At 40.7% G+C, this 24,728-nt stretch overlaps 2 protein-coding genes across 3 annotated transcripts in view; both read right to left on the bottom strand.

Annotated features, from left to right (window-relative positions):
• Window positions 1-3,542: 3,542 nt before the first annotated feature.
• LOC137020282 (collagen alpha-6(VI) chain-like) lies at window positions 3,543-14,994 on the bottom strand. Of its 2 annotated transcripts, none has more exons than XM_067385570.1 (7): window positions 14,503-14,994; window positions 14,089-14,164; window positions 13,038-13,679; window positions 7,232-7,322; window positions 6,077-6,249; window positions 5,721-5,894; window positions 3,543-4,146 (listed from the first exon to the last, which is right to left on the bottom strand). In XM_067385570.1, the coding sequence occupies exons 1-7, from the start codon at window positions 14,944-14,946 to the stop codon at window positions 3,947-3,949; spliced, it is 1,800 nt and encodes a 599-aa protein (XP_067241671.1). In that variant the 5' UTR covers window positions 14,947-14,994; the 3' UTR covers window positions 3,543-3,946. The 2 variants fall into 2 exon arrangements, with proteins under 2 accessions (XP_067241671.1, XP_067241672.1); XM_067385571.1 differs by having other exon boundaries at window positions 5,721-5,891.
• A 113-nt stretch (window positions 14,995-15,107) lies between these two features.
• Window positions 15,108-24,728, bottom strand: part of LOC137020424 (collagen alpha-6(VI) chain-like) — a 54,027-nt gene continuing 44,406 nt past the window's right edge. Inside the window, exons 16-28 of the mRNA XM_067385939.1 lie at window positions 24,580-24,633; window positions 21,715-21,750; window positions 18,099-18,164; window positions 17,929-17,991; window positions 17,739-17,801; window positions 17,188-17,250; window positions 17,024-17,074; window positions 16,458-16,493; window positions 16,294-16,356; window positions 15,610-15,672; window positions 15,463-15,498; window positions 15,320-15,356; window positions 15,108-15,142 (exon numbers count right to left, since the gene is read on the bottom strand). Coding sequence (XP_067242040.1) covers window positions 15,108-15,142; window positions 15,320-15,356; window positions 15,463-15,498; window positions 15,610-15,672; window positions 16,294-16,356; window positions 16,458-16,493; window positions 17,024-17,074; window positions 17,188-17,250; window positions 17,739-17,801; window positions 17,929-17,991; window positions 18,099-18,164; window positions 21,715-21,750; window positions 24,580-24,633 — 666 coding nt within the window. The remainder of the gene's footprint in view (window positions 15,143-15,319; window positions 15,357-15,462; window positions 15,499-15,609; window positions 15,673-16,293; window positions 16,357-16,457; window positions 16,494-17,023; window positions 17,075-17,187; window positions 17,251-17,738; window positions 17,802-17,928; window positions 17,992-18,098; window positions 18,165-21,714; window positions 21,751-24,579; window positions 24,634-24,728) is intronic.

The raw sequence follows: 24,728 nt of genomic DNA, 5'->3' as shown, positions 1-24,728 counted from the left end.
GTGATACCATTTTAGAGGCTCCTGGGGCATATGGCATCTGCAGCCAAAGTACTCTATATTGCAAAAAGTATTGGGACACAGTCCTCCAAATCATTGAATTCCGGTGTTCCAATCACTTCCATGGCTACAGTTGTATAAAATCAAGCACTAGGCACGCAGACTGATTCTACAAACATTTGTGAAAGAATGGGTCGCTCTCAGGAGCTCAGTGAATTCAAGCGTGGTACCGTGTAGTTTCCGTATAGTTTCCACCTGTACAATAAGTCCATTCGTGAAATTTCCTTACTAGTGGTATCATAACAAAGTGGAAGCAATTGGGAACAACAGCAACTTAGCCACGAAGAGGTTGGCTTCTACTAGTACAGGTGTCCAGGCATGCTGTTGTTTTCATGGATGCCTCCACCACCGGCTGGGGTGTCACATACAACGGGAATGCAGCTTCAGACTTGAGTTTCAGTAGCCATGTAAAGACAATAACTAAATCAGCATATTATCATCTCGAAAATATTGCAAGAATTAGATGCTTTGTCTCCAGTCAAGACTTAGAGAAACTTGTTCATGCTTTCATCACCAGCCGGGTGGATTATTGTAATGGGCTCCTCACTGGTCTTCCCAAAAAGACCATAAGACAGCTGCAGCTCGTACAGAACGCTGCTGCCAGGATTCTGAGCAGAACCCGAAAACATGAACACATCACACCAGTCCTCAGGTCCTTGCACTTGCTTCCAGTTGCATTTACAATTGATTTTAAAGTACTGTTGCTTGTTTATAAATCACTCAATGGCCTAGGACCTCAATACATTGCAGATATGCTCATAGAAATACCAAGGGTTCACTCAAAGCAGGGAGAGTCTGCTTTTAGCTGTTACGCCAGCCGCAACTGGAACCAGCTTCCAGAAGAGATCAGATGTACTCCAACAGTAGCTACATTCAAATCCAGAATCAAAATATATATTTTTAGCTATGCATTTACTGACTCAGCACTGTGCTATGTCCGAACTGTTTGCACTTTATTTTATACGTATTATCTTTTTATTCTTTTAATTCTTTTTCTTGATTTTATTTAATTTTTAATGCATTTTATATCAATCTTTTATGTATCATCTTTTTATTTCTGACTTTTAATGCATTTTAAATCTTGCTGTCTGGTTGAAAGAGCTGGGAGAATTAGGAAGTAAGCATTTGTTATCCCTGGATGGAGCTCTGACAGAGTTAGTCCAGGAAGATTTGTCTGTAAGGGTACTGTTTAAATGCACAGCTACCTGAAAAATATTTTTACAGTTATCCCTCTGTGTGATGAAGATCCGTTTAGATCTGCTCTGACGGACAGCAAAGTTGAGTAGAGTTTTCCCTGGATGGAGCTCTGGATAGAGTTAGTCCAGGAAGATTTGTCTGTGTTTGGGTACTGTTTAAACACACAGATACCTGGCAAATATAAATATTTGTCCGTATAGATCCGCTCTGACGGACAACAAAGTTGAGTACAGTTATCCCTCCAGCGTGAGGAAGATCCATTTAGATCTCTGACAGACAACAAAAAACTCCCTGAAACTTCCTAACTCCTCCATCCAGATAGTGGTATTCTCTGTTTTTACTGTTATTTTTATTTTTTAAGCTTTCTATTTTTATTCTTATGTAGTTGGTTCTTCTTTATGTAAAGCACTTTGAATTACCATTGTGTATGAAATGGGCTATACAAATACAATTACCTTGCCTTGCCTTGGTATTTGGATGGGTCCCCATCTGCATTGGCACATCAATTTCCTTCAGTACGTCTTGCGCTGGGCCGCATCAAAACGCTGCTACGAGGCAAGCCCGTACTGGTCCGTACGGACAGCACTGCGGCCGTTGCGTACATCAAACATGAAGCGAAGGCTGTCTCTCTCCACCCTAAAAGTGTATGTTGCTGCGATTGCCACACATCACAATCCTGTAGATTGTAAATCTCTGGGAAAGCATGACCTGATTACCCCGTACCCTCTTGAGATCTTTCTCTGGTGCTTACTGCATTGCAGAGAGGCCCCTTCAAACTGCTGCCGTCTGCGGAGCTGAAAATTCTGTCAATAAAGACAATGCTCTTAACTGCGCTGGCTTCCATCAAGAGGATAAGGGACCTGTAAGTATTTTCCGTCAATGAATCATGCCTGGATATGTGGCCAAGGTCCCCACCATGCCTTTCAGGGATCAGGTGGTGAACCTGCAAGCACTGCCCTTGCAGGAGGCCGACCCAGCCCCAGCTTTGCTCTGTCCCGTTCACACTTTGTGCCTATATGCAGAGCTTCAGGACCTCAGAGCAGCTCTTCATCTGTTACGGAGGCCAGCAGAAGGGAAAGAGCCAGTGTAGAGCCAGTGTCTTCCCGTGTACTCTCCTCAAGTATCCAGTAAACACTGGAGAGACTGACGTCCCTGCTGGTGTTGACTCCATCCTAACTAGGCCAGAGCCAACTCATAGACATTCCATAAGTTGTACTGCCCTTAATGCCCAGTTCATATGTGCAATCTCCATGATACCTCCCTGCGGGCAGGATGTGGATTCCCCAGTGTACCTTTTCCCATGAAAGGGCATGCTTTCCCAGTGTTCCAATCCAATAGTCTTACTGTATGGGTCAAGCAGAACAACAGTAATAGACTCTCTCTGCGTAAGTCCTGTCTTGTCTTCCAGATCAGGCAGCTTACTAGGGACGCTGGAAGGGGCAGCAATAGTGGCGCTTTGTTAGGGATCCCAATTCCAACTGAAAGGGAACATCTCGGTTACATATGTCAATTTGAAAGAGGGAACGGAGATGTCACATCCCGTCACCACAGTTGCTGCACCACCGCGGAGTGGCTCGGCTCCTCAGCGAAAAACCTGAATGTGTGTTGCTCCTACTTCCGCCTTTAAACCCATGCTGCAGGGGGGAGCCCAATTCATCAGTACGTTCCGACGTGATGTCTCCGTTCCCTCCTTCAGGGAACGAGGGATACATACTTAACCGAGACATTTCCCAGCATGCATATTAACAGTTACTGACTGTTTTGGATGTCCTATAATGTTTTACCTATTAAAGTTTTTTTCTCAATTCCCAATGTTTAGTGTTGTAAAAATAGGCCAGCATCCCCTAAAAATGTAAACAATTTATTTTTATATCCAGTGGCTTTACAGAAACCCTTTTTAGGAGGAAAAATAAATCTATATCAATACTTGGGTTTTGGACTACAAGTCCAAGCAAGAACTGATAAAACCTTGAATGAATGCAATGTAAATGTTGGGTCTCTAAGGGTTAAACAGTTTGTTGTTTAGTGCTTATTAAACATCATATAGCCTGAAACATGCATTAAAGACTACTTAGGTTATGATTGTCAAAAAGTGACTCACAAAATAAAAAAAAAGATGTACAACAGATTCTTAATTTCATATTATTTTTATTCCTCTTAACAGCTGTCTTGACAATGTGCCTTTAAAAAAGCATGGTCAGTCCAACTATGGGAATTTTCTAAAATACAGGTTTTATAAATGTGATAAAAAACTAAAATCTTAAAAGAGGTGAAGAATGCCTGTTCTGCACCACTAATAGCACCAAATTGCAATCTGTTCATTTAAGCTGTCCAACAACATTGTCTCAGCCAATGGCCTGAGTTTGGGGCGGGGCTGCTTCTTTATTCAAGCAATGACTGAAGTGATTGAAACTAAACAATTATTTTTGGTTTGCTAATTATGCATAACTTACATTCTTCACCTTTAAACAAATTCTGCTCTTGTAATCAAATAAACAGTTGTTCCTTTTCCAAATTAAAGTCCTTCACAACAGCTGTTAAATCTTTAGGCCTTTATTAACTCATCTGTACAAATACATTTAGTTCAAACTTCAAGACCATTTGACAATTAATGATGGGAATATGGTCATGAATACAGAAGCTGCCAAATGTAGATAAATGGATTTGGCATTCATTGGAAATTCATTAGATATCACAGTTTAGATATGTTAGGAGACACTTGTTTGCCCCTGAGACAGCGATTCTCACAGTCCTTCTGCGTGTTGAACCGGTTGCTGTTCCCTTCACAGCCTCCATACCAGAACTGGGCGCATTCACCACTGCTGGCGTTGAAGTGCCATTTCACTGCAAAGTTTGAGCAAGTTCCTGCGTCATACTCAAGCTGGCAAATATCTGGGCAAAAACAAAACAAAATTTAGTTTTAACGTGGTATTTTAGTGCATCTTATTCACAGACAGCCCACAGTCTAACTGAACTGGGTGCTACAGTTGTGCCGTGAGTATTTGAGTTATTCTTTCATCACTGATGCATGCGTATTGAGTTCAGCACCAATTTTGTTACTTTATTTGCATAATTGTTTTAGTGAATCAAGGATGACCCTCATAAAACATTCATAAAGCAAACAATGTTTTTTATTCTAAAAAATGCCACATGTTTTATTTTATGGTTTGGGTTATAACCATTATAATGATATAAAAACAGTGGTAGTCTATGGCATATCTGTCAAGTGAATGTCTCTTTTACCCTCAAATATACTGGGATCATCCTGTCGAAGATTTTCAGATTATGTGGGAGAAATTTGAATCTTAAAACTCTGTACAGATACATAAAAGAAAGCATATAATTTATATATTAGAAATAAATTATTATAAATGCTTAAAACCCTACATGTAATTTAGGTATTAATGCAATATGTATTAAAGCGTTAAGGCCCTATTTTAACGATCTGAAACGCAAGTGTCAAAGCGCGAAGCCCAAGTAACTTTGTGGGCGGGTCTCGGCGCTGTTGCTATTTTCCCGGCGGGATAAATGGCTCTTGCGCCCGGCGCAAATCTAAAATGGGTTGGTCTGAAGTAGCTTCATTATTCATAGGTGTGGTTTGGGCGTAACGTGAAATAAACCAATCAGAGTGTCATCTACCATTCCCTTTAAGAGCGAGATGCGCTCGCGCCATGGCGGATTGATATATACATGACGGAATTTGTTGGCGGAAAAGCTGAAATTGCCTGTTAAGTGGCCAGTCAATCTTTCAGTCGTCTGCGTTGGATGCAGGCTTTCAAATAGCTCTGCGCGATGAGTCGGTTAATATATATGTGTGTGTGTATTGTCCAATTAATTAGCCAATTTCGTTCATCATTATTTGTAATAGCAGGCTGAACTGAAAATAGGTAGCCTAATTCTAATACACGCAATGACTATTCATCATTACATTTTTATATTTATGTAGCCTACACAATAATATTCTTTTACACTATAATCCTTTTGTTTTTAATGTTTGGCATGTTTGTGTGATGCGCATCCCTGTGTGTAATAAGCAAAGTCAACGCGCACTGTGGACGCGCCCAGAGGTGCAGTTTCTACCAACGCGCTCTAACAAAAAAATATTGCGCCATTGACTTTAGACTAGGTTTTTTCTGGTCAGTGGCGCAATTGTTTAATGGAACAGCAAAATAGCACCAGGGATTGTTTGCGCCGGAACACGCCTCCTTTTTTGCGCTGAACCGCCCAGGGAGCGCAAGTTCATTCACTAGTTTAGCGACGTGCTTCTGTGGAGGGAAAAGCGCGCTTTGTGCGGGTGCAAATTAGGAATGACACATGCGTCGGTGTACAAAGTCAATTGCGCTGGGTGCAAGATAGGGCCCTTAATATATTAGTTAACACATGAAATATTTATATATTCATATATAGTATATATACATGTATATTTACACATTCAAAAGTAATAATAAAAGTTGTGGTGAATTTACCCGAGGACCCACACTCCCTAAAGCACTCTTCCTCTGTCAAGAATCGGTTTTCATTTCCGTCACAACCACCGTACCAAAACTGCATGCATTTCTTAGTCTGCTGGCTGTAGTACCATCTGGACACATACGATGCACACACACGGCCAGAATCTCTCTCAAGGAAACACCGTGCTGCTGGAAACAAACAGTACACTCCACTGATTCCCTATGGCACTGAATACTGAACTATGTCAGAGAAACAGCTTGTGCATTTTTAATGTGAGTGAGGATACATGCACACTACTGTGCCAGAGATATACACAACTTCAAAGATACACACAATTTCAAAAGAAGAGCAGTTATATGAGATTCAGCACCTTTAGTCTTTGGATGCTTGGTGGGATCTTCTGTAAAATGTTCAGTGAACTGAAGTTGATAAGCTTCAGCAGTTGGTTCTGCGTTTTGTTCATCATAAACATCATATTCCTCCAGAGGTTCTTCTGTTGTGACAGTGGACCCTTCGATGGCCGCATACGTCTGCAGAATATCTCTGAAACACATTCAGAAGGATTGATTTCATTAAAAAGCACAGACTGTGTCTTGTAAATCTAATTAGTGTCCAACATTCCAACATCTGTTTGTATTTCAACTTACAAGAAAAAAAAGAAAAAAAGAAAAAACAGCCCAGTGTAGCAAAGGTTTATTGCATCGACAATAATATCTCTGGAGTTAATTCTTATGTTTTCTTGTTTTATTCATAGAAATACTTTCACACCTTGCTATTGTGATTATTCAGGTAAATAAAGAAGCAAGTGGCTACGGACGGGGCCAAGGCAAGCACAGCCTACACTTTTGACAATGCAAAGACAGACTCAAAAATAAAATATTTAGACCACCCTAAGCAGGGTTCAAACCTACAACTAGTGATGTGACTATCTACAGAATGTGTGGTGGCTGCTGTCTCGCTTCTTTCACGTGTTTTTGGCTGCTTTGATTTTTTTACTAAACACAAGATGGCACTGTTTTCGACAATCTTGAAGCTTTGAATCTTTTCCTGGAACAATGAGGGGAAAGCCTCGGTGCTTCATGAGGCTTCATTTGCCCATCACTACCCACAGCCTCTGGATTATTGAGCCCAGAGCTACAGCCATCTACAGCATTTACACAAACACATGCTAAGAAAATGCTTCTGCTTGTCACGATCCCAGCCTGTGTTCCTCTGAGCTTGAGTGGACTTTTATGTTATTTCCTGTTCTGTGCCATGCTTTGTAGTCCTTTTTCTAGTTGATTAGTTCTTTGATTGTTCCCAGGTGTGGCCAATTACCCCTTGTGTATTTAAACCCCAGTGTTTCTTGTGTTCCTTGTCCAGTCTTGTCCTACATGGATTGGTGCACTCATTCTGTTCACTGTGGTGGATTTATTATGTTTATTTTATTATTAAACTCACTGCATTTGGATCCAGCTGTCCTTTGCTTTTGAGTTCAGCCTACATAACACTGATGCTGCTTTTGAGTTTATGTTCAAAGATTCACCTCTCTCTGGATCCTTGTCCAAATCCCACAGGCCTCGGCACAAAACCACGGCAATCACGGGTATCTATCAGTGACCGGGGCAAGATTCCTCCTACAAAACAACAGCAGTTGTTTAACTAAAACTAAAATCATAAAAAAACATTTTCATTACTTGAAATAAATTAAACGTTAACTAAATTTTTTGTTTAGAGAGATTTTCATATATTTTTCACAGAAAATGCTAAAAGAGTACGCAAGTTTACACACCAGACCAGGGCTGTGTTTCCCAAAAATCAAGTCAAGTCATCTTTACTTATATAGCGCTTTATACAATGCAAATTGTGTCAAAGCAGCTTTACAGTGATAACTGGTACATTATTTTGGCTGCACAGCAGCTCTTAAAGAATAGTGTCAATGCAGGCAGATCAAAGTACTGTTGAATAAATGTCAAGAATACTGTTGAATATCAAATGACAAGTCAAATGTGACAGGAGGCGTGGCTCTGTACTGAGTGAGTGACAGGAGGTATGGCGACAGGTGTGGCTCTGTCAAGTCAAATGTCAAGTGTCCCCAACTAAGCAAACCAAAAGCATCGTAAGCATTGGTGGCAATTGTTCTACAAACAGGGTTGAGCAGGGTTGAGCAGGGTTCAACGCTGCTCAACGCTGCTGCCTGCCAGCTGTCTGATCTACGCTCTGAGCTTCGTGGAGTTTATCCTAAATCCTTCTCTTTATTCCTATTCACATAATATAACTTTCTTATTTTTCAATAGATTACTTAACCTATTGCATAGTATTACTAAACGGAACGATTTATTACTAGCAATCCACCAGCGTAATCACCTAGTGTTAGCCATAGCCTGCTAGCTACCGTCTACCTCTAAACCAACCTTCCTTGTCGATTGAATGGCGGATTTATCCGATGTATGTTATTCTGATCTGTCCTCGCCAGATCGGGAAGCTGTGGAGACGTTGCTGCCCGGCATTCATCGATCCACCGCGAGGTACAGCGTCCCGCACATCACCCTCGCCCCAGGCACCGGCAAGCGACCGAGACATCCAGCCAGCGAGTCCCGTGTGCGATGCAGTTTTTCGGACGGCGTTCATCAAACACACGGTCAGTCATGTCAGACAATTATCATGTGTAGTAAATGCAACATGTACAGCTTAGCTCTTTCTGTCAGCAGTGAGACTTACACATGTGATAAATGCAGGGATATTGTCAGGCTGACAGAGAGAATCTCAGAATTAGAGACACGCATCCAAACTTTAATTGAGGATAGTGAGAATGAAAGGGCCTTAGATACTGCTTTGGATGCGACTAGCCTAGTAAACACTGCACATTCGGTTCTGGTTGTAGAAGCCACGCAGCAGGCTAACTGGGTGACTGTGAGGCGGCATAATGGCAAGAACAAGCACCACTCTTCCGTTCCGATTAGAACATCAAACAGGTTCTCCCCACTCAGTGACGCACCCACTGAGAATCCTGTTGAAAGTGCCCTAGTAATTGGCGATTCTATTACACGGAACGTGAAAATACAGACACCAGCCACCATAGTCACATGTTTGCCGGGGGCCAGAGCACCTGACATCAAAGCAAATTTAAAAGTGCTGGCTAATGCTAAACGTAAATATTCTAAAATCATTATCCACATCGGCACAAATGATGTTCGACTTCGCCAGTCGGAGATCACTAAAATTAACATTAAAGAGGTGTGTAAACTCGCAAATTCAATGTCAGCAGAAGTAATTTGTTCTGGCCCTCTTCCTGTTCGTCGGAGTGATGAGATAGTTAGCAGGTTATCATCACTCAATGGCTGGCTGTCTAAGTGGTGTGCGCAGAATAATATAGGTTTCATAGACAATTGGAAAAGCTTTTGGGGCAGACCTGATCTGTTGAAAAGAGATGGTATTCATCCCTCCCGGGATGGTGCTGCTCTTCTCTCTAGAAATTTGGCAAATAGTCTTAGAGCTGAAACATGACAAACCAGGGCCCAGATCAGGACGCAGACAAACTGGCTAAACCGACCGTCTGCTAGCCGCCTCACGTCACAGAACTCAGATAATTCACAGCACATAGAAACACTTTCACCTAGATATTATCACATAGAGACTGTGTCTGTACCTCGAACTAGTAAATACAAAAAACTTCCGAAACCTTTTAAGGGTAAAAATTTAATTGATGTTCAAAAAATGAAAATCACAGATAAATCAGATAAACAAATGATAAAGCTTGGGTTACTGAATATTAGATCTATTTCTTCAAAAGCACTTATTGTAAATGAAATTATCACAGACAATAAACTAGACTTGCTGTGTTTGACAGAAACCTGGCTAAAACCAGACGATTACATTACTTTAAATGAATCTAGTCCTCAAGGTTATGATTATCGACACAATCCTCGACAGAAAGGCAAAGGGGGAGGTGTTGCTGTAATTTATAGTAATATATTCAGAATCATTCAAAAGAATTTCAAATATAATTCCTTTGAAGTGATGGTGCTTTATGTAACATTATGTAAGTTGACATTTGTGCTGGCTACTGTATACAGGCCACCAGGGCACCATACTGACTTTATCAAAGAATTTGCTGAGTTTCTATCAGAGTTAGTACTGGCTGCGGATAAAGTCCTTGTTGTGGGTGATTTTAATATCCATGTAGATAATAATAAAGACGCATTTGGATTGGCATTTGCAGACATTTTAAACTCTATTGGAGTTAGACAACATGTGTCAGGACCCACTCATTGTCGTAATCATACCCTAGATCTAATACTGTCGCATGGAATTGAAATTGATGCTGTTGAAATTCTACAGCAGAGCGATGATATATCAGATCATTATTTAGTCTTGTGTATAATACAATTAGCCAAGGCTACAAAACCACCACCCAGCCATAAATATTGTAGAACAATCACGTCTACCACTAAAGATTGCTTTATAAATAATCTCCCCGAGCAGTTTCATCGCCTTAGTATACCTGACAACTTAGAAGAACTCGATGCTGCAACAGAAACTATTGGCTCTCTCTTTTCCAGCACATTAGATGCAGTCGCTCCTTTACGTCTAAAGAAGATTAAGGAAACTAATCCAACGCCATGGTATGATGAGCACACTCGGGCTCTAAAACGAGCTGTTAGAAAAGCTGAACGTAGTTGGAAGAAAACAAAACTAGAAGTTTTTCGCCTTTCGTGGAAAGAAAAAATGATTGAGTACAGAACAGCCATAAGAAATGCTAGATCTACTTATTTTTCAAATCTCTTAATAGAAAACAAACATAATCCTAGGTATTTATTTGACACAGTGGCTAAATTGACTAGAAACAGAGATTCAACTGCTGACGTTTCCATAGAGCACAGCAGTAATGACTTTATGAACTTCTTTACTTGCAAGATTGATAATATTAGAGAGAAAATTATAAACATGCAACCGTCTACAGTTTCTCTTCAGACAGTGCACTATAGTGTCCCTGAGGTAAAACTAGAATCATTCGCCGCTATAGGAGAGGAAGAATTATCTAAACTTATCAAATCATCAAAATCAACGACATGTATGTTAGACCCAATGCCGACTAAACTACTGAAAGAAATGCTTCCAGAGGTTGTAGGTCCACTTCTTGATATAATTAATTCATCTTTAACACTAGGACACGTGCCAAAAACCTTTAAGCAGGCTATTATCAAACCTCTTATTAAAAAACCTCAACTAGATCCGAGAGATTTAGTAAATTACAGGCCAATCTCGAATCTACCTTTTCTGTCAAAGATACTAGAAAAGGCAGTTTCAACACAACTGTGTTCCTTTTTAGAAAGAAATGGAATCTGTGAGGATTTCCAGTCAGGATTTAGACCAAACCATAGTACTGAGACTGCTCTCGTTAGAGTTACAAACGATCTACTCCTATCATCCGATCGTGGCTGTATTTCTCTATTAGTGTTATTAGATCTCAGTGCTGCTTTTGACACTATCGATCATAACATTCTTTTAAAAAGACTTGAAAACTATATTGGCATTAGTGGAATTGCTTTGGCATGGTTCAAATCATACTTATCTGACCGTTATCAGTCTGTGGTAGTTAATGAAGAGATGTCGTATCGATCACAGGTTAAATATGGAGTACCACAAGGCTCAGTATTAGGACCGTTGCTTTTCACTCTGTACATGCTGCCCTTAGGAGAGATAATTAGGAAGCATGGTGTTAGTTTTCACTGCTACGCTGACGATACTCAGCTCTATATTTCTTCGCGCCCTGACGAAACCTACAAATACACAAAACTAACAGAATGCATAGCTGACATTAAAAACTGGATGACAAGAAATTTCTTATTATTAAATTCAGAAAAAACTGATTTCCTAATCTTTGGACCAAAAACTTCCTCACGAAAAAACCTTGAATACTCTCTAACACTTGACGGGTGCTCCATTAAACCTTCGTTCTCAGTTAGGAACCTGGGTGTGCTCTTTGATACCAATCTTTCATTTGAAAGTCATGTTTCTAGTATCTGTAAAACCGCCTTCTTCCATCTAAAAAATATATCTAAATTACGACATATGCTCTCAATGACAAATGCGGAACAGTTGGTTCATGCATTCATGACCTCAAGACTAGATTATTGTAACGCTCTACTGGGTGGTTGTTCTGCTCGGCTTTTAAACAAACTACAGCTGGTCCAAAATGCGGCAGCTCGAGTTCTTACTAGAACCAGAAAGTATGACCATATTAGTCCAGTTCTGTCAACATTACATTGGCTCCCTATTAAACATCGTATAGATTTTAAAATCTTGCTACTTACTTATAAAGCTCTAAATGGTTTAGCTCCCCAGTACCTAAGTGAGCTCTTAATGCATTATAGTCCTTCACGTTTATTGCGATCTCAGAATTTAGGCCAGTTGATAATACCCAGAATATCAAAATCAACTGAAGGCGGCAGATCCTTTTCCTATTTAGCACCTAAACTCTGGAACAATCTTCCTATCATTGTTCGGGAAGCAGACACACTCTGTCAGTTTAAATCTAGACTAAAAACACATCTCTTTGCTCTTGCATACACATAACACATTATCAATACATTAACATTTTTCAAATCCGTTAAAAGATTGTTACGCTGCAATAATTAGGTCGGCCGGAACCGAGAACATTTCCTATAACACTAGATATACCTGTACATCAGAATAAGAATGGCATCTACGCTAATATCTGTCTCTCTGCTTATCCTGAGGTTTGCCGGGTGCTGGATCCAGGCCGTATCCAGATCAGATGGAGAACCTGCGTCTGGACCTGACTACAACGTAGCCCAGGAGACAATGGGCCTAAAGATCCAATTCTGGCTGCATCTATAATTCAGATTTTTAATCCCCGTATCCGCTTACATATATTTATATATAATCTATTTTTAATCTCTATAATAAAAATGTATAATTCAGATTTTGATCTCCATATACATTTACATATATTATATATATCTTCCAAGGGGTTTTTTCCCTCCTAGGACTTTTTTCCCAGTGCTAGCACGCTGGGTTTTTCTCCTAGGGGTTTTTTCCACCCCTGGGAGTCAGCCGACATTGGCTTAATGTAGCACCATCTTGTATATGTTACATATTACCACGATTGCTTGTACAGTTTATTTTTAACCACTTCCCTTTTTTCTGTGCTTCTAATATGTAAAGCTGCTTTGAAACAATTACCAATTGTAAAAGCGCTATATAAATAAATTTGACTTGACTGACTTGACTTGACAAACATCTTAGGCTTTTTCAATGCTTTAGGGAAACACAGACCAGGTTAGTAAGCAGTTCTATCACACCGGTCTAACATGAATACTCCTTACTGTGGAACATCTGCAGGAAGGCGTAAACAAAGCGTGTGGCGTACTCTCTGTCATCCAGGAATACCAGGTGTTGCTCCAGAGGAGAGTTGGTGAGCTCCTGCATCCGGGTCCAGTCGAATCTGTGTCCCGCCATGAGGACAAACATAACAACATTCTGACACTTACATAATCTAGACAAATAATCCAGCTGAGCTTTGCTGTGCTCAGAGTTTTCACCAAAAACAGCCACAACCATCCGTTTGCTTCGTGGTCTTTGTGCTTTAAGGATAATGTTAGTAATCAGCCACTCCAAAGCAAACTCAGGATGGGATGTCCCGCCCACTTGCTTCACTGTACTAGTAATATGCCGCTTCATGATACTGCGATCTTTAAACTTGGTGAAGCTGAACTCCTCGTTGATGTAAGAGGAGCCGTAAACGGAGCTCTGCTGGTAGACGGCCAATCTGGTTTTCCCGTCCGCTCTGCTTGGCTCGTTGCTCACGCCGATCCGGTCCAACAGAGACAGAAGAAGCTCCTTCGCATCTGAATACTCTTGAGTGTTCAGGTTATTAGACCCATCCAGCAGCAAAGACAGGTCCAAGTCCATCTGTAGAGGTTGCGGCTGCAGAATTATACCACATTCTGGGTCTGGGTTACAGCGATCTGGAGGAGAATAAACACAGTAATCAAAGACATCCATGTTACAAAACCTGCCTATATAAGCAGATGCCTTGTAAGACTGCAGCCTAACTGAAGCAGAACCTCATAAATGACTGATCTGGATCACTCTACATAGGCAGCAACTCTGAGCATCACACAAAACCAGCTCCTCATTGGGAAGATAATGGCACGACACTCTAGTAAGCATACACATAAATAATGCACAGAAATATTGGACAAAATAATAATTTTTTTAATTATTTCAAACAAATGCTGCTGTTTTGAACTTTCTATTTATCAAAGAATACTAAAAAAAACAAAAAGAAAAAAAAATTAAATCATCATATTAGAATGGTTTCTGAAGGATCATGTGACACTGAACAGTAGTGTATGCGTCTGCACTGGAGCTTACCAAAACAAATGAGGCACTTTTTAATGCGATTCACTTCTCTGCCATCAACAATAATGTAGCTTCTCGTGTCGTCAACCTGAGACAAACATTTGAGGTGAATTAATAACTACTGTACACAGATATAGTTCATGCTTTTCTTTCCCAGTGACCCAATAAACAAACTTGCATGTGGATGTATAGAATATGTAAATGAAGGGCATTCAAATTCTATGGGAATCTAAGAGGAACAGAAAATAGCAGAAAGTTCCACATTTTACTATGGATTTCAAACATCCACAGAATTTAACATTCTGGATCTTATATGTTCATTTATTAGATTATTTTATATTTGAGCTCATTTATTGATGTTCTTTGTTTGTCTTCACAGTCACTAAATATATTGGCATATTCAAATCCGATGGTTTTCATATCTACCTGCATTGCTCGGCTCACATCATCAGCAGGTCGTAAAGCGATTACTCCGAGGCCAATGTCTGCCGCCTTGAACTCCAGCATTGCTGTGGCGAGTCTTGATTCATCATTCGTCGGCCCGTTTGTGATGAACACAGCCACCTTCCTCATAAGTCTGCCCTTTCTGACTCGTTTGAAGATGTTCCGTGCCACGAAGAGCATGGCTTGTCCTATGTCCCTGTTTTTCGTGGTTCTCTCTTTAGCGATTGATCTTAGAGCTTCCAGAAGGGTCTTCTTCTTATGGTGGTCGGCGAAGCGGATCAGGTTCCTGGACTCGCTATTGTAGGTGATCACAGACACCTGAGCTCCCCATGGACAATTTGTCTCAGCAATGGAAATGTCTTCCAGTAAGGAGAGTGCAGCAGAACGCATCCGCTCGAACACATCAGAAGATACACCTATAGACATGTCCAAGGCTATCACCAGGTCTATGGGGTAAACTGGACACTGGAAACGCTTTCCTGAAAGCATTGTTGGGGAAAAAATAAAGAATAAATTCGCTATTTGTAAAAGGTTTGTAGTTGTAAAAGATTATAAAAGTTATTGATAAATGAGGCATTAAAATGTAGTTAAAATATAAGGCAAAGCATACCAGCGCAGCAAGCTGTGGAGACACAAAATGAAAGATAAAATTGATGATTTCAAGGTTTAACAAGTTAAATGGCAAGCCTAAGAGATCATGGAGAGACAAATACAATATTTCAATGAAATAATCTTAATGTCTAAAAATCACTAGTCATTCTGCTTGGTATTCGTCGGATATTAGGTGCTCTGAGCTTACCACAATTCTTGCGTATGTATTTGACCAGGTCACATTCCTTAATGTTGAGAGGCAGAAAAGGAGGTCAGAAAGAAAACAATGAAATTTTTTGAACCTAGTTCTTGAATACGGTTTAAAGTTCATTTATAGTTATAGGAACCTACAGGCATCGGATTGATCCCAGGAAGTCCTTTCTCACCCTAAAAATAAAATTGAGTTAAAGTAAAACATCAGTATACCCGATTTACATCATTTTGTGAATTAAATCAATATTTATTGAATATATTAGAAAGTGTTTGCAAATGATTGACCCTGTGTCCTTCCATCCCGTTTTCTCCTGGAGCACCTGGCATGCCCGGACGACCACTGTTCCCCTGATCACATCAATACATAACACAGCATAACTGCATAAACTTTATAGCATATTGCATACATACAGAACCTTCTCTATATGTTACTGTAACGATTCGGGACTCATGGTAAGATCCATATGCAAGCTTTATTAAATGTGAGCGTGGTCGTACAGGCAGGGGTCAGATTACAGCAAACAGGTACAGCAAGGAACAGACGGAATCGTAGTCAGGGTACAGGCAGTAGGTCGAGGCAGGCAGATATCACTCACAGAACAGCAGACAAGGCAAAGGTCAGGACAGGCGGCACAGGATCGTAGACGGGAAACAGACAGGCAGACAAGATAAACGCTTGGAATTGTACACAGAGGCATCAAGACTTCACGGTGAGGTGGTGTGTGTATGAGTCTTTTATAGTCCAGGTAATGTGTGGCAGCTGGGTGTGGTGATTAGTGTGGAGTGATTGTGAAGTGAGTGCAGGTAATAAGCAATGGAGGATCATGGGAAAAACAGGAACAGACGTGATCGTGACAGTTACTGTGCACATACTTTAACATGATTGACAAATAACATGATTGCTTTGCTGGACATTAACTTTTCAAAAGGTTAATAAATGAGCAAAAAGAAAATTAAATGAAGTTGTACCCGTGTTCCTCGATAACCTTTGTGTCCTTTACTTCCACTGGATCCTTTGGTACCATCCTCACCCTGTTATTAATAATGTTATGTTATAGTAATTTAAAATTATTATTATTATCATCATCATTTACACAAGTACATAAAATTCCCAGTGATGAGCTTTAACGCACCTGCAAACCAGGGAGGCCAAAGTATCCATTGTTTCCCTAAAAGCAAATTTATTCTGTTAAATGAATATTCATAAAAGCACACAAAGGAAATTGAGAGAGAAAACAAGTTACTTTTATCTCCATGAAAATAAGTCACACTTGACTATAAGTCGCATTGTTGTGCAAGTCACATTTTATTACTACATTCAGAAATAAAATAAATAAAATGTTTACAAACATTATAAACACATGTCTTTAGTTTACCTCACTCTACAACAAATCAGTTCAATTTAAAGGTATTAAGAAGAAAAAAAAATGAAAAAAGCATAACAAATTATAGTGGCATTCATTTTGAACAACATGCATTATAGACGCCAAGCCTAAACAAATTTATTTAAAGCCAAACTGAAACTAATGGTGTGTGGGAAATGCACTATACAAATAAACTTGGGCTCGCAAACTGGGCCAATGAGACACTACAGTGAGAGAGTCCAAATGTGTGCTGGTTTATGTTATGTATGCTTGACATTGATTTGGGACACAAAATTAATAACGATTTTAGGAGATTTACAATTTATCACAGGTACCTTGTGTCCTTTGGGCCCAGCAGGTCCATACCCATCTCTTCCATCTTGTCCCTGTTTACATGGAGTCATACATTAAATTGGAAAGTCACACCAAATTATTCCATATGATTTTGATGGACATTTTAATATTTTCAAGTAAAAAATGCACCAATGCACCAACTGACCGGAGGCCCTTCGAATCCCTCTGGCCCCAGCGCTCCCTTGATCCCTGTGTCACCCGGTAGACCCTAAACACAAGCAGGCACACTTGAGAAAAGAGGAGCACAAATTTGCTCTACAACATCATATGGTAATGGCAGTATTACATAATATACTTTACACTAACCAGCTATGAATTTGGCTAAATAAAAGCCAGTCAAACTTTGCAATGCTTTTGGTATTCAGATCTGTAACTATCACTTATATTTCTGGTTATTTGTGTTTAAAGTGAAAGTTTGAAGTGCCCCTATTATGCTATTGTAAAGGTTCTTAATTTTGTTTTGGAAGAATGGAATCACAGACGACTCATTTTAGCAGTTCAGAATCTATTCTTTCTTTTAGAAGACAATAACTTAATTGTGCGTGCACTTTGATCTTTAAAACTTTGCAGACATTTTATATTCACAAACAGCTATATTACACACTTTTCTAGAGTCAGGAAAAGAGAAAGAAGGAAGAAGATTTATGCATCAGAAGGAAGAAGAAGGAAGAACATGTATGCATCAGTTTTTCATACCCTTGGCCCTCTGGGTCCTCGACCTCCCTTTGAACCTTTAGCTCCAGGAGGGCCAAAGGGACCCTATGAAAACACAGACAATTCTCTTAATATTCATTGTATTCTTCTTTCTGTGTTCTATATCAAATATTTTTTATGCTCTAAGGGTAATACATGAACATGCATCTAGATTAAACATTCAAATACACACTGGAATTCCAGGTACACCTGAATGACCATCTTCTCCTCGAGACCCATTTATACCTGGTGGTCCCTGGGAAAAAAAGATCAGAGAGGCATAACACAACACATAAATTCAATCACTAACATCTGAAATCTTTCGTTTCTTTTTAAATGAGTGTGAACAGTCCCAGATCTCACCACTGGTCCAGGGTAACCAGGAGGCCCTGGCTGTCCAGCTTCTCCTTTTTTATTTAAAGATTCACCCTATATGGATACACACATTACCACACATTATCACAGCAGAAATGAACAGACATATTGTACTGGAAAAAACAGAACAGAATAGAGAATAGAATATCAGAAAATAATAGACTTATTTAAAAACATAATTGAATAGTATATTAGTACAGAACTGAGAAGAACAGAATACAATTTAAAAATGGAATAGATTACATAATTACACAGTTGTTAATAATAATAACACAACATCAAATCGAGATACTGTCAGCATAACGAAGGAGACAACACTGGTAACAGGTATTTATTTGCAGGATGCAGACAGCAAGCAGGAGAAACAGGTGAGTGTTCATTCAATAATATAAGCAGACTTAGCTTCATGGAATATGACGGATGATGAAGGTTGAAGATAACAGGGGTCCACACAGGTAAGTAACTCAGGTGAGTAGTCAGGTAAGTTGAACATTACTTAACTTCTGGTGAGGCTGAGCAAGTGGGTGGAGCTGAAGGGTCTGGTATTAATGATGGCGTTGATCCCATGAAAGTACCCTCCACCTCTATGGTGGCTCTCGAAGACTGGGGCCTCGACCTCTAAAAGCAGGACGATTCTGGTGACTGGTGTGTACGTCCTCTAGTAGTGAGGGATCTAGGATGTCATTACGACCACAATCTTTCCTTTGGGCCATAACCTTCCCATTCAACCATGTACTCGAGCCAAACGCCCCGTCGTCAGGAGTCCAGGATGGTATCCACAGCGCAGATGAAGATGGATATCCCTGGTTGAGAGCCAGACCTTTTTTTCAAGCTGGAGTGGCAGTAATTGGGCATCGGCCTGGCTCTTGTGTTTTCATACTGCATGCTGGAGATGGACATGAGTTGAGTCCCATACCTTCCCGCTTTCCTGAAACCAGTATTTAACTGCAGGGAGGTCCAATGGCTCCCCTGACCATGGAAACAGGGGAGGCTGGTAGCCGAGCATGCACTGAAACAGTGTTAGTCTAGTGGTGGTTTGACAGAGGGAGTTCTGCGCATACTCTGCCCAGGGAAGGAAACAACCTCAGTTGTGCTAGTGTTGGTGGGAGTAGGACTGCAGGTATCGTACGATTTCCTGGATCTTATGTTCAGTCTGGCTGTTGGTTTGAGGGTGGTATCCAGATGAGAGGCTGACGGAGATACCCAGCAGCAGACTCAGGAGATAAATTGGGGTCCACGGTTGTATACCATGTTTCTGTCAATCTGAAGTGACAAAAGACTAGTTGAAATAGTGATTCAGCGGTGCTGTATAAGTGCTGTGCATAGACCTCTTAAGGGGATGAGTTTGCAGGCTTTTGAAAATTGGTCTACGATAACCAGAATGCATGTGTAGGATTCTGAAGATGCTAAACCCGTGGCAAAGTCTATACCAATATGTAACCATGGATGATTAGGAATGAGCAGAGGTTCCAACTTGCCTGCAGGAAAATGACGGGGAGTTTGTGAGATGGCACAGACTGAACATGCTTCGATATATCGGGAGACATCCTGGGTTTCAGACCACCAGTACTTGTTATGGAGGAGCGAGAGGGTTCGCTGGCTGCCTGGGTGTCCATGAGGGAGAGGCATAAGGCTGATGGTACGTAGCTGTCCCTCAGGACCTCCCAGCGGAGACGTTTCAGAGAGTGTGGTTTCGGCAATTTGTCGCCCATCGTCCATTGACCACTGGATGGGACTCACGATGATGGCTGGAGGGAGTATTGGATCGGGTGGTGAAAGATCTGGTTCGGGATGATGCAAGTGAGAGGGCATTTACCTTGATGTTTTTAATCCTTAGGTGTTGAGTAACAATGAAATTGAACCATGAGAAGAACAGCACCCAACGTACTTGACATGGGTTCAACCTCTTGGCTTCTCAGAGATATTCAATATTGCAATGAACAGTTATCACCTCGATCTGATGTTTAGCTCCCTCCAGCCAGTGTCTCAACTCTTCCAGTTTAATTGCCAATAGCTAACAGTTACTGATGTCATAGTTCCGCTCCGCCGGGGACTGTGTTCTCGAGAAGAAGACACATGGATGGAGGACTGGAGGATCACCATGCCGCTGCGATAATGAGAAATGCTTGATTGTGGTGGGTTGTGGCCAGTTTCAGACGGCATCTACCTTCCTCTGGTCCATTTGCATACCTTGTTCAGTGATGACATACCCAAGGAAATGGATGGTGTCGCGGTGGAACTCCAGCTTGAGATAAAGGTGGTGTTTTTCTCAGCTTCTGGAGGACCTGCGTCATGTGTTGGCAATGTTCGGCCAGGTTCCAGGAGTAGATGAGGATTTCGTTGATGTAGATGACAAAGCAATGGAGGAACTCCAGGAACAGCTCATTCATGAATGCCTAGAATACAGAGGGTGAGTTGGATAGGCCATAGGTATAGATATTCATAGTGGCCTGCTGGTGCTATGAAGGCGGTTTTCCACTCATCACCATCACAAATTCTAATGAGGTTGTATACACTCTGCAGGTCCAGTTTGGTGAAGATGCAAGCTCCCCGCAATGGTTCCAGGGAGACTGAGACCAGACGAAGTGGGTAGCAGATGGTTTGGGCATTCAGAGTGTGGTAATCAATATGTGTCCTCAAGCCTCTGTTCTTCTTGCCAACAAAAAAGATTGATGGTCTTTTGAACTTCTGCTTGAGTGCCTCATTGATGCATTTCACCATGGCCTTCTGCTCCGGGATGGACAAGGGGTAAATTTCCACTTTGGGTAAGGTTGCCCCAGACAGCAGGTCTATTGCACAGTCCCATGGCCGATGAGGTGGTAATTCCGTAACCAACTGCTTACAGAATACATCTTGGAATGCCCAGTACTCATGGGGAATTTCAGGTCTGATGGTGAATTCAGGACTCTCAATGGTGGAGGAGTTAATTGTGATTTGCTGGACAGGTGAAGCCTTGAATCATTTCTTGACAGAGGAAAGACAGTAGTCAGCACTATACTCACTCCACTGAGTAATTTTCCCAGTATTCCAGTTCACCCGCAGTGCATGTTGTGTCATCCATGGACATCCCAAGATAATATCTGCAGTGGAACCTTCCAACACCAGAAATGGCATTGGCTCCTGATGCAAACACCATATGTGGAGCATCGGGATCTGGCTGACATTTTTTCGCTTGCTTCAGCGTCTTGCTGCATGTTGGTAGGTCTGGTCTTCTGTCAGCATACAAAATGAGACACACCAGGTAACTCAGTCGAACAAGTATTTATTTGCAGGATGCAGATAGCAAGCAGGAGTTAGAATTCTGGAGAGGTTGATCAGGTGGGTGGAGCTGAAGGGTCTGGTGTTAATGATGGCGTTGATTCCATGCCAGATACAAGAATATATATAATAAACACCAGAATCTGTTATAATCACCAGTTATAATTAAGAGTAGATTAGAATAAAAAAAAAAAAAAAATCAAAAAGAAAGAAAAAAATAATGAAATAGATTAAATTAAAATATAACCAAGTAGAATAGAACAGATTTTAAAAAAAATAAAATAAAAAAATAAAAATTAGAATGAAATAGAACAAAATTCTATGTATGTGCTTTATGCTACATTACCTGGGATCCTTGTGAACCTTTTCTTCCTGGAGCACCCTGCCAAAATACACTGAGAAGTTATCTGAAGGATTACATTTATTTACACATTATTTACACTTATTTAACTCATTTTCTCTTCTTATGAAGGATATTGAGGCAGAAAATATTAAATATCTCACACCACATGTCAGATGTACAAATCATGACCATCGTGGTACAAAACACAGGTAGCATTCAAAAGTTTCTGATCACTAAAGGTGCAGTAGGTGAGCTGGGAAATGCTAACATTAGCCTGCTAGCACTGAAAGCATACGATCCCTCTGCAAATTGCCGTCCAAGGCTATGCCTCCTCCAAAACACATGAAGAAACACACACAGCTGCTCACAGGAGACAGCGTTAAACTACCTCTTGTGTCAAAGCACATAACATAACAATAATAATGAATGTAAACAACTTAGAGAGCTTGTACCTGACTGCAGCAGATTGCTCAGTGCTCCGTGACTGAGGTCTGTCTGTATAAACTGCTTAGCCTGAAACGTGTTGATGACGTGTGATGTCTGTGCGAACAGGGTGTGCAAGAGTATGTACAAACACATGCTGACAGGCAGGTAGGGCATTGTATTATTAAATTTGGACTGAATATAATAATTGAATGAATATTTTATGGTCCTACATCTTCCACAGACGATATATATTTATAAAATTTATAAATTATACCGTTTAACATAGTGATTGCTATCAGGATATGAGGAAACTTTCAACCACCTTTAAGATATTTTAATGTTTAAAGCCTGCATTTGGTCAAAAATGCAGTGAAAAAAATGGTAATATTGTGAAAGAATTGTTTTCTATTTTGATATACAATATCTCACAGAATTGAGTACACCCCTCACATGTTTGTAAATATTTTATTATATCTTTTCATGTGACAATACTGAAGAAATTACACTTTGCTACAATGTAGTGAGTGAACAGTTTGTATAACAGTGTAAATTTGCTGTCCCCTCAAAATAACTCAACACAAAGCCATTCATGTGTAAACCGCTGGCCACAAAAGTGAGTACACCCTTAAGTGAAAATATCCAAACAGGTGTGAATGGGGAGCAGGTGTGTTAAATTTGGTGTTATCGCTCTCGCTCTCTCATACTGGTCACTAGAAGTTCAACATGGCACCGCATGGCAAAGAACCCTCTGAGGATCTGAAAAAAAGAATTGTTGCTCTACATAAAGATGGCGTAGGCTACAAGAAGATTGCCAAGACCCTGAAACTGAGCTGCAGCACAGGGCCAAGACCATACAGAGGTTTAACAGGACAGGTTCCACTCAGAACAGGCCTCGCCATGGTCGACCAAAGAAGTTGAGTGCACGTGCTCAGCGTCATATCCAGAGGTTTTGTTTGGGAAATAGACGTATGAGAGCTGATAGCATTGCTGCAGAGGTTGAAGGGGTTGGGGGTCAGCCTGTCAGTGCTCAGACCATACGCCGCGCACTGCATCAAATTGGACTGCATGGCTGTCGTCCTAGAAGCAAGCCTGTTCTAAAGATGATGCACAAGAAAGCCCGCAAACAGTTTGCTGAAGACAAGCAGACTAAGGATATGGATTACCAGAACCATGTCTTGTGGTCTGATGAGACCAAGATAAACTTATTTGTTTCAGAAGGTGTCAAGCACGTGTGGTGGCAACCAGGTGAGGAGTACAAAGACAACTGTGTCTTGCCTACAGTCAAGCATGGTGTTGGGAGTGTCATGGTCTGGGGCTGCATGAGTGCTGCCGGCACTGGGGAGCTACAGTTCATTGAGGGAACCATGAATGAGCAGAGCATGATCCCCTCCCTTCAGAGACTGGGCCGCAGGGCAGTATTCCAACATGATAACGACCCCTAACACACCTCCAAGATGACCACTGCCTTGCTAAAGAAGCTGAGGGTAAAGGTGATGGACTGGCCAAGCATGTCTCCAGACCTAAACCCTATTGAGCATCTGTGGGGCATCCTCAAATAGAAGGTCTCAAACATCCACCAGCTCCGTCATGTCTTCATGGAGGAGTGGAAGAGGACTCGAGTGGCAACCTGTGAAGCTCTGGTGATCTCCATGCCCAAGAGGGTTAAGGCGGTGCTGGAAAATAATGGTGGCCACACAAAATATTGACACTTTGGGCCAAATTTGGTCATTTTTACTTAGGGGTATACTTACTTTTGTGGCCAGTGGTTTAGACATTAATGGCTGTCTGTTGAGTTATTTTGAAGGAACAGCAAATTTACACTGTTATATAAGCTGTACACTCACTACTACACATTGTAGCAAAGTTTCATTTCTTCAGTGTTGTCACATGAAAAGATATAATAAAATATTTACAAAAATGTGAGGGGTGTACTCACTTCTGTGAGATACTGTATTTTAAAATGTAATTGTATAAGTAATGCCAAAGCTCCATTTTCAGCATTACTCTAGTCTCCAGGGTCACATGAACCTTCGGAAATCATTGTAATATGCTGGTTTGGCAAGAAACCTTTTTATATTACTATTATCACAGTTGTACTGCTTAATAAAAGTGCATGAAACTGCAATCTGGGATCTTTTCTCAGGATCCTTTAATATCTTTTGTAATATAACAAATGTGTTCACTATAATTTTTAATCAATTTAATGCATCCTTGTTGAATAAAAGTATACCATTTTTATAAAGGTGATCTTTTGAACCTTAGTATCTACTACCTAAATCTTCCTGCAACACATGTAAATGCTATGTAATATTGTGTGCAAATGTATTAGCATGATTATCAACCAATCACACAAGGAATGAGTGACTCTTGAGTAGTACAAAAGCTGTAGTTATAGATTAGAAGTTACCACAGTACTAGTATACCAGTACAGGTAATACTCACAGGATCCCCCTTATCTCCAGGTCTGCCTGGGGGTCCAAGAGGCCCCTGTTCACCCTGACAAGAAAACACAGTCATAACACACTTTTACTGATAACAGTTAGACATCATATTCTTGTAACATGCTGAATAATGTGGTTCTAAATCTGATA

This window comes from Chanodichthys erythropterus, chromosome 5, assembly GCF_024489055.1.
Source record: "Chanodichthys erythropterus isolate Z2021 chromosome 5, ASM2448905v1, whole genome shotgun sequence".
Classification (NCBI taxonomy): Eukaryota; Metazoa; Chordata; class Actinopteri; order Cypriniformes; family Xenocyprididae; genus Chanodichthys; species Chanodichthys erythropterus.
This window is presented reverse-complemented; position numbering and strand designations above follow the sequence as displayed.

What these genes read in the sequence shown, in the direction of transcription:
- LOC137020282 (XM_067385570.1), bottom strand. Translation starts at nt 14,946, where the DNA reads ATGTCTATAGGTGTATCTTCTGATGTGTTCGAGCGGATGCGTTCTGCT. An exon ending in ATGTGAGCCGAGCAATGCAG is followed by an intron (nt 14,165 to 14,502) that starts GTAGATATGAAA and finishes TGTTTGTCTCAG; the next exon opens with GTTGACGACACGAGAAGCTA. An exon ending in AAAGTGCCTCATTTGTTTTG is followed by an intron (nt 13,680 to 14,088) that starts GTAAGCTCCAGT and finishes ATTCTCCTCCAG; the next exon opens with ATCGCTGTAACCCAGACCCA.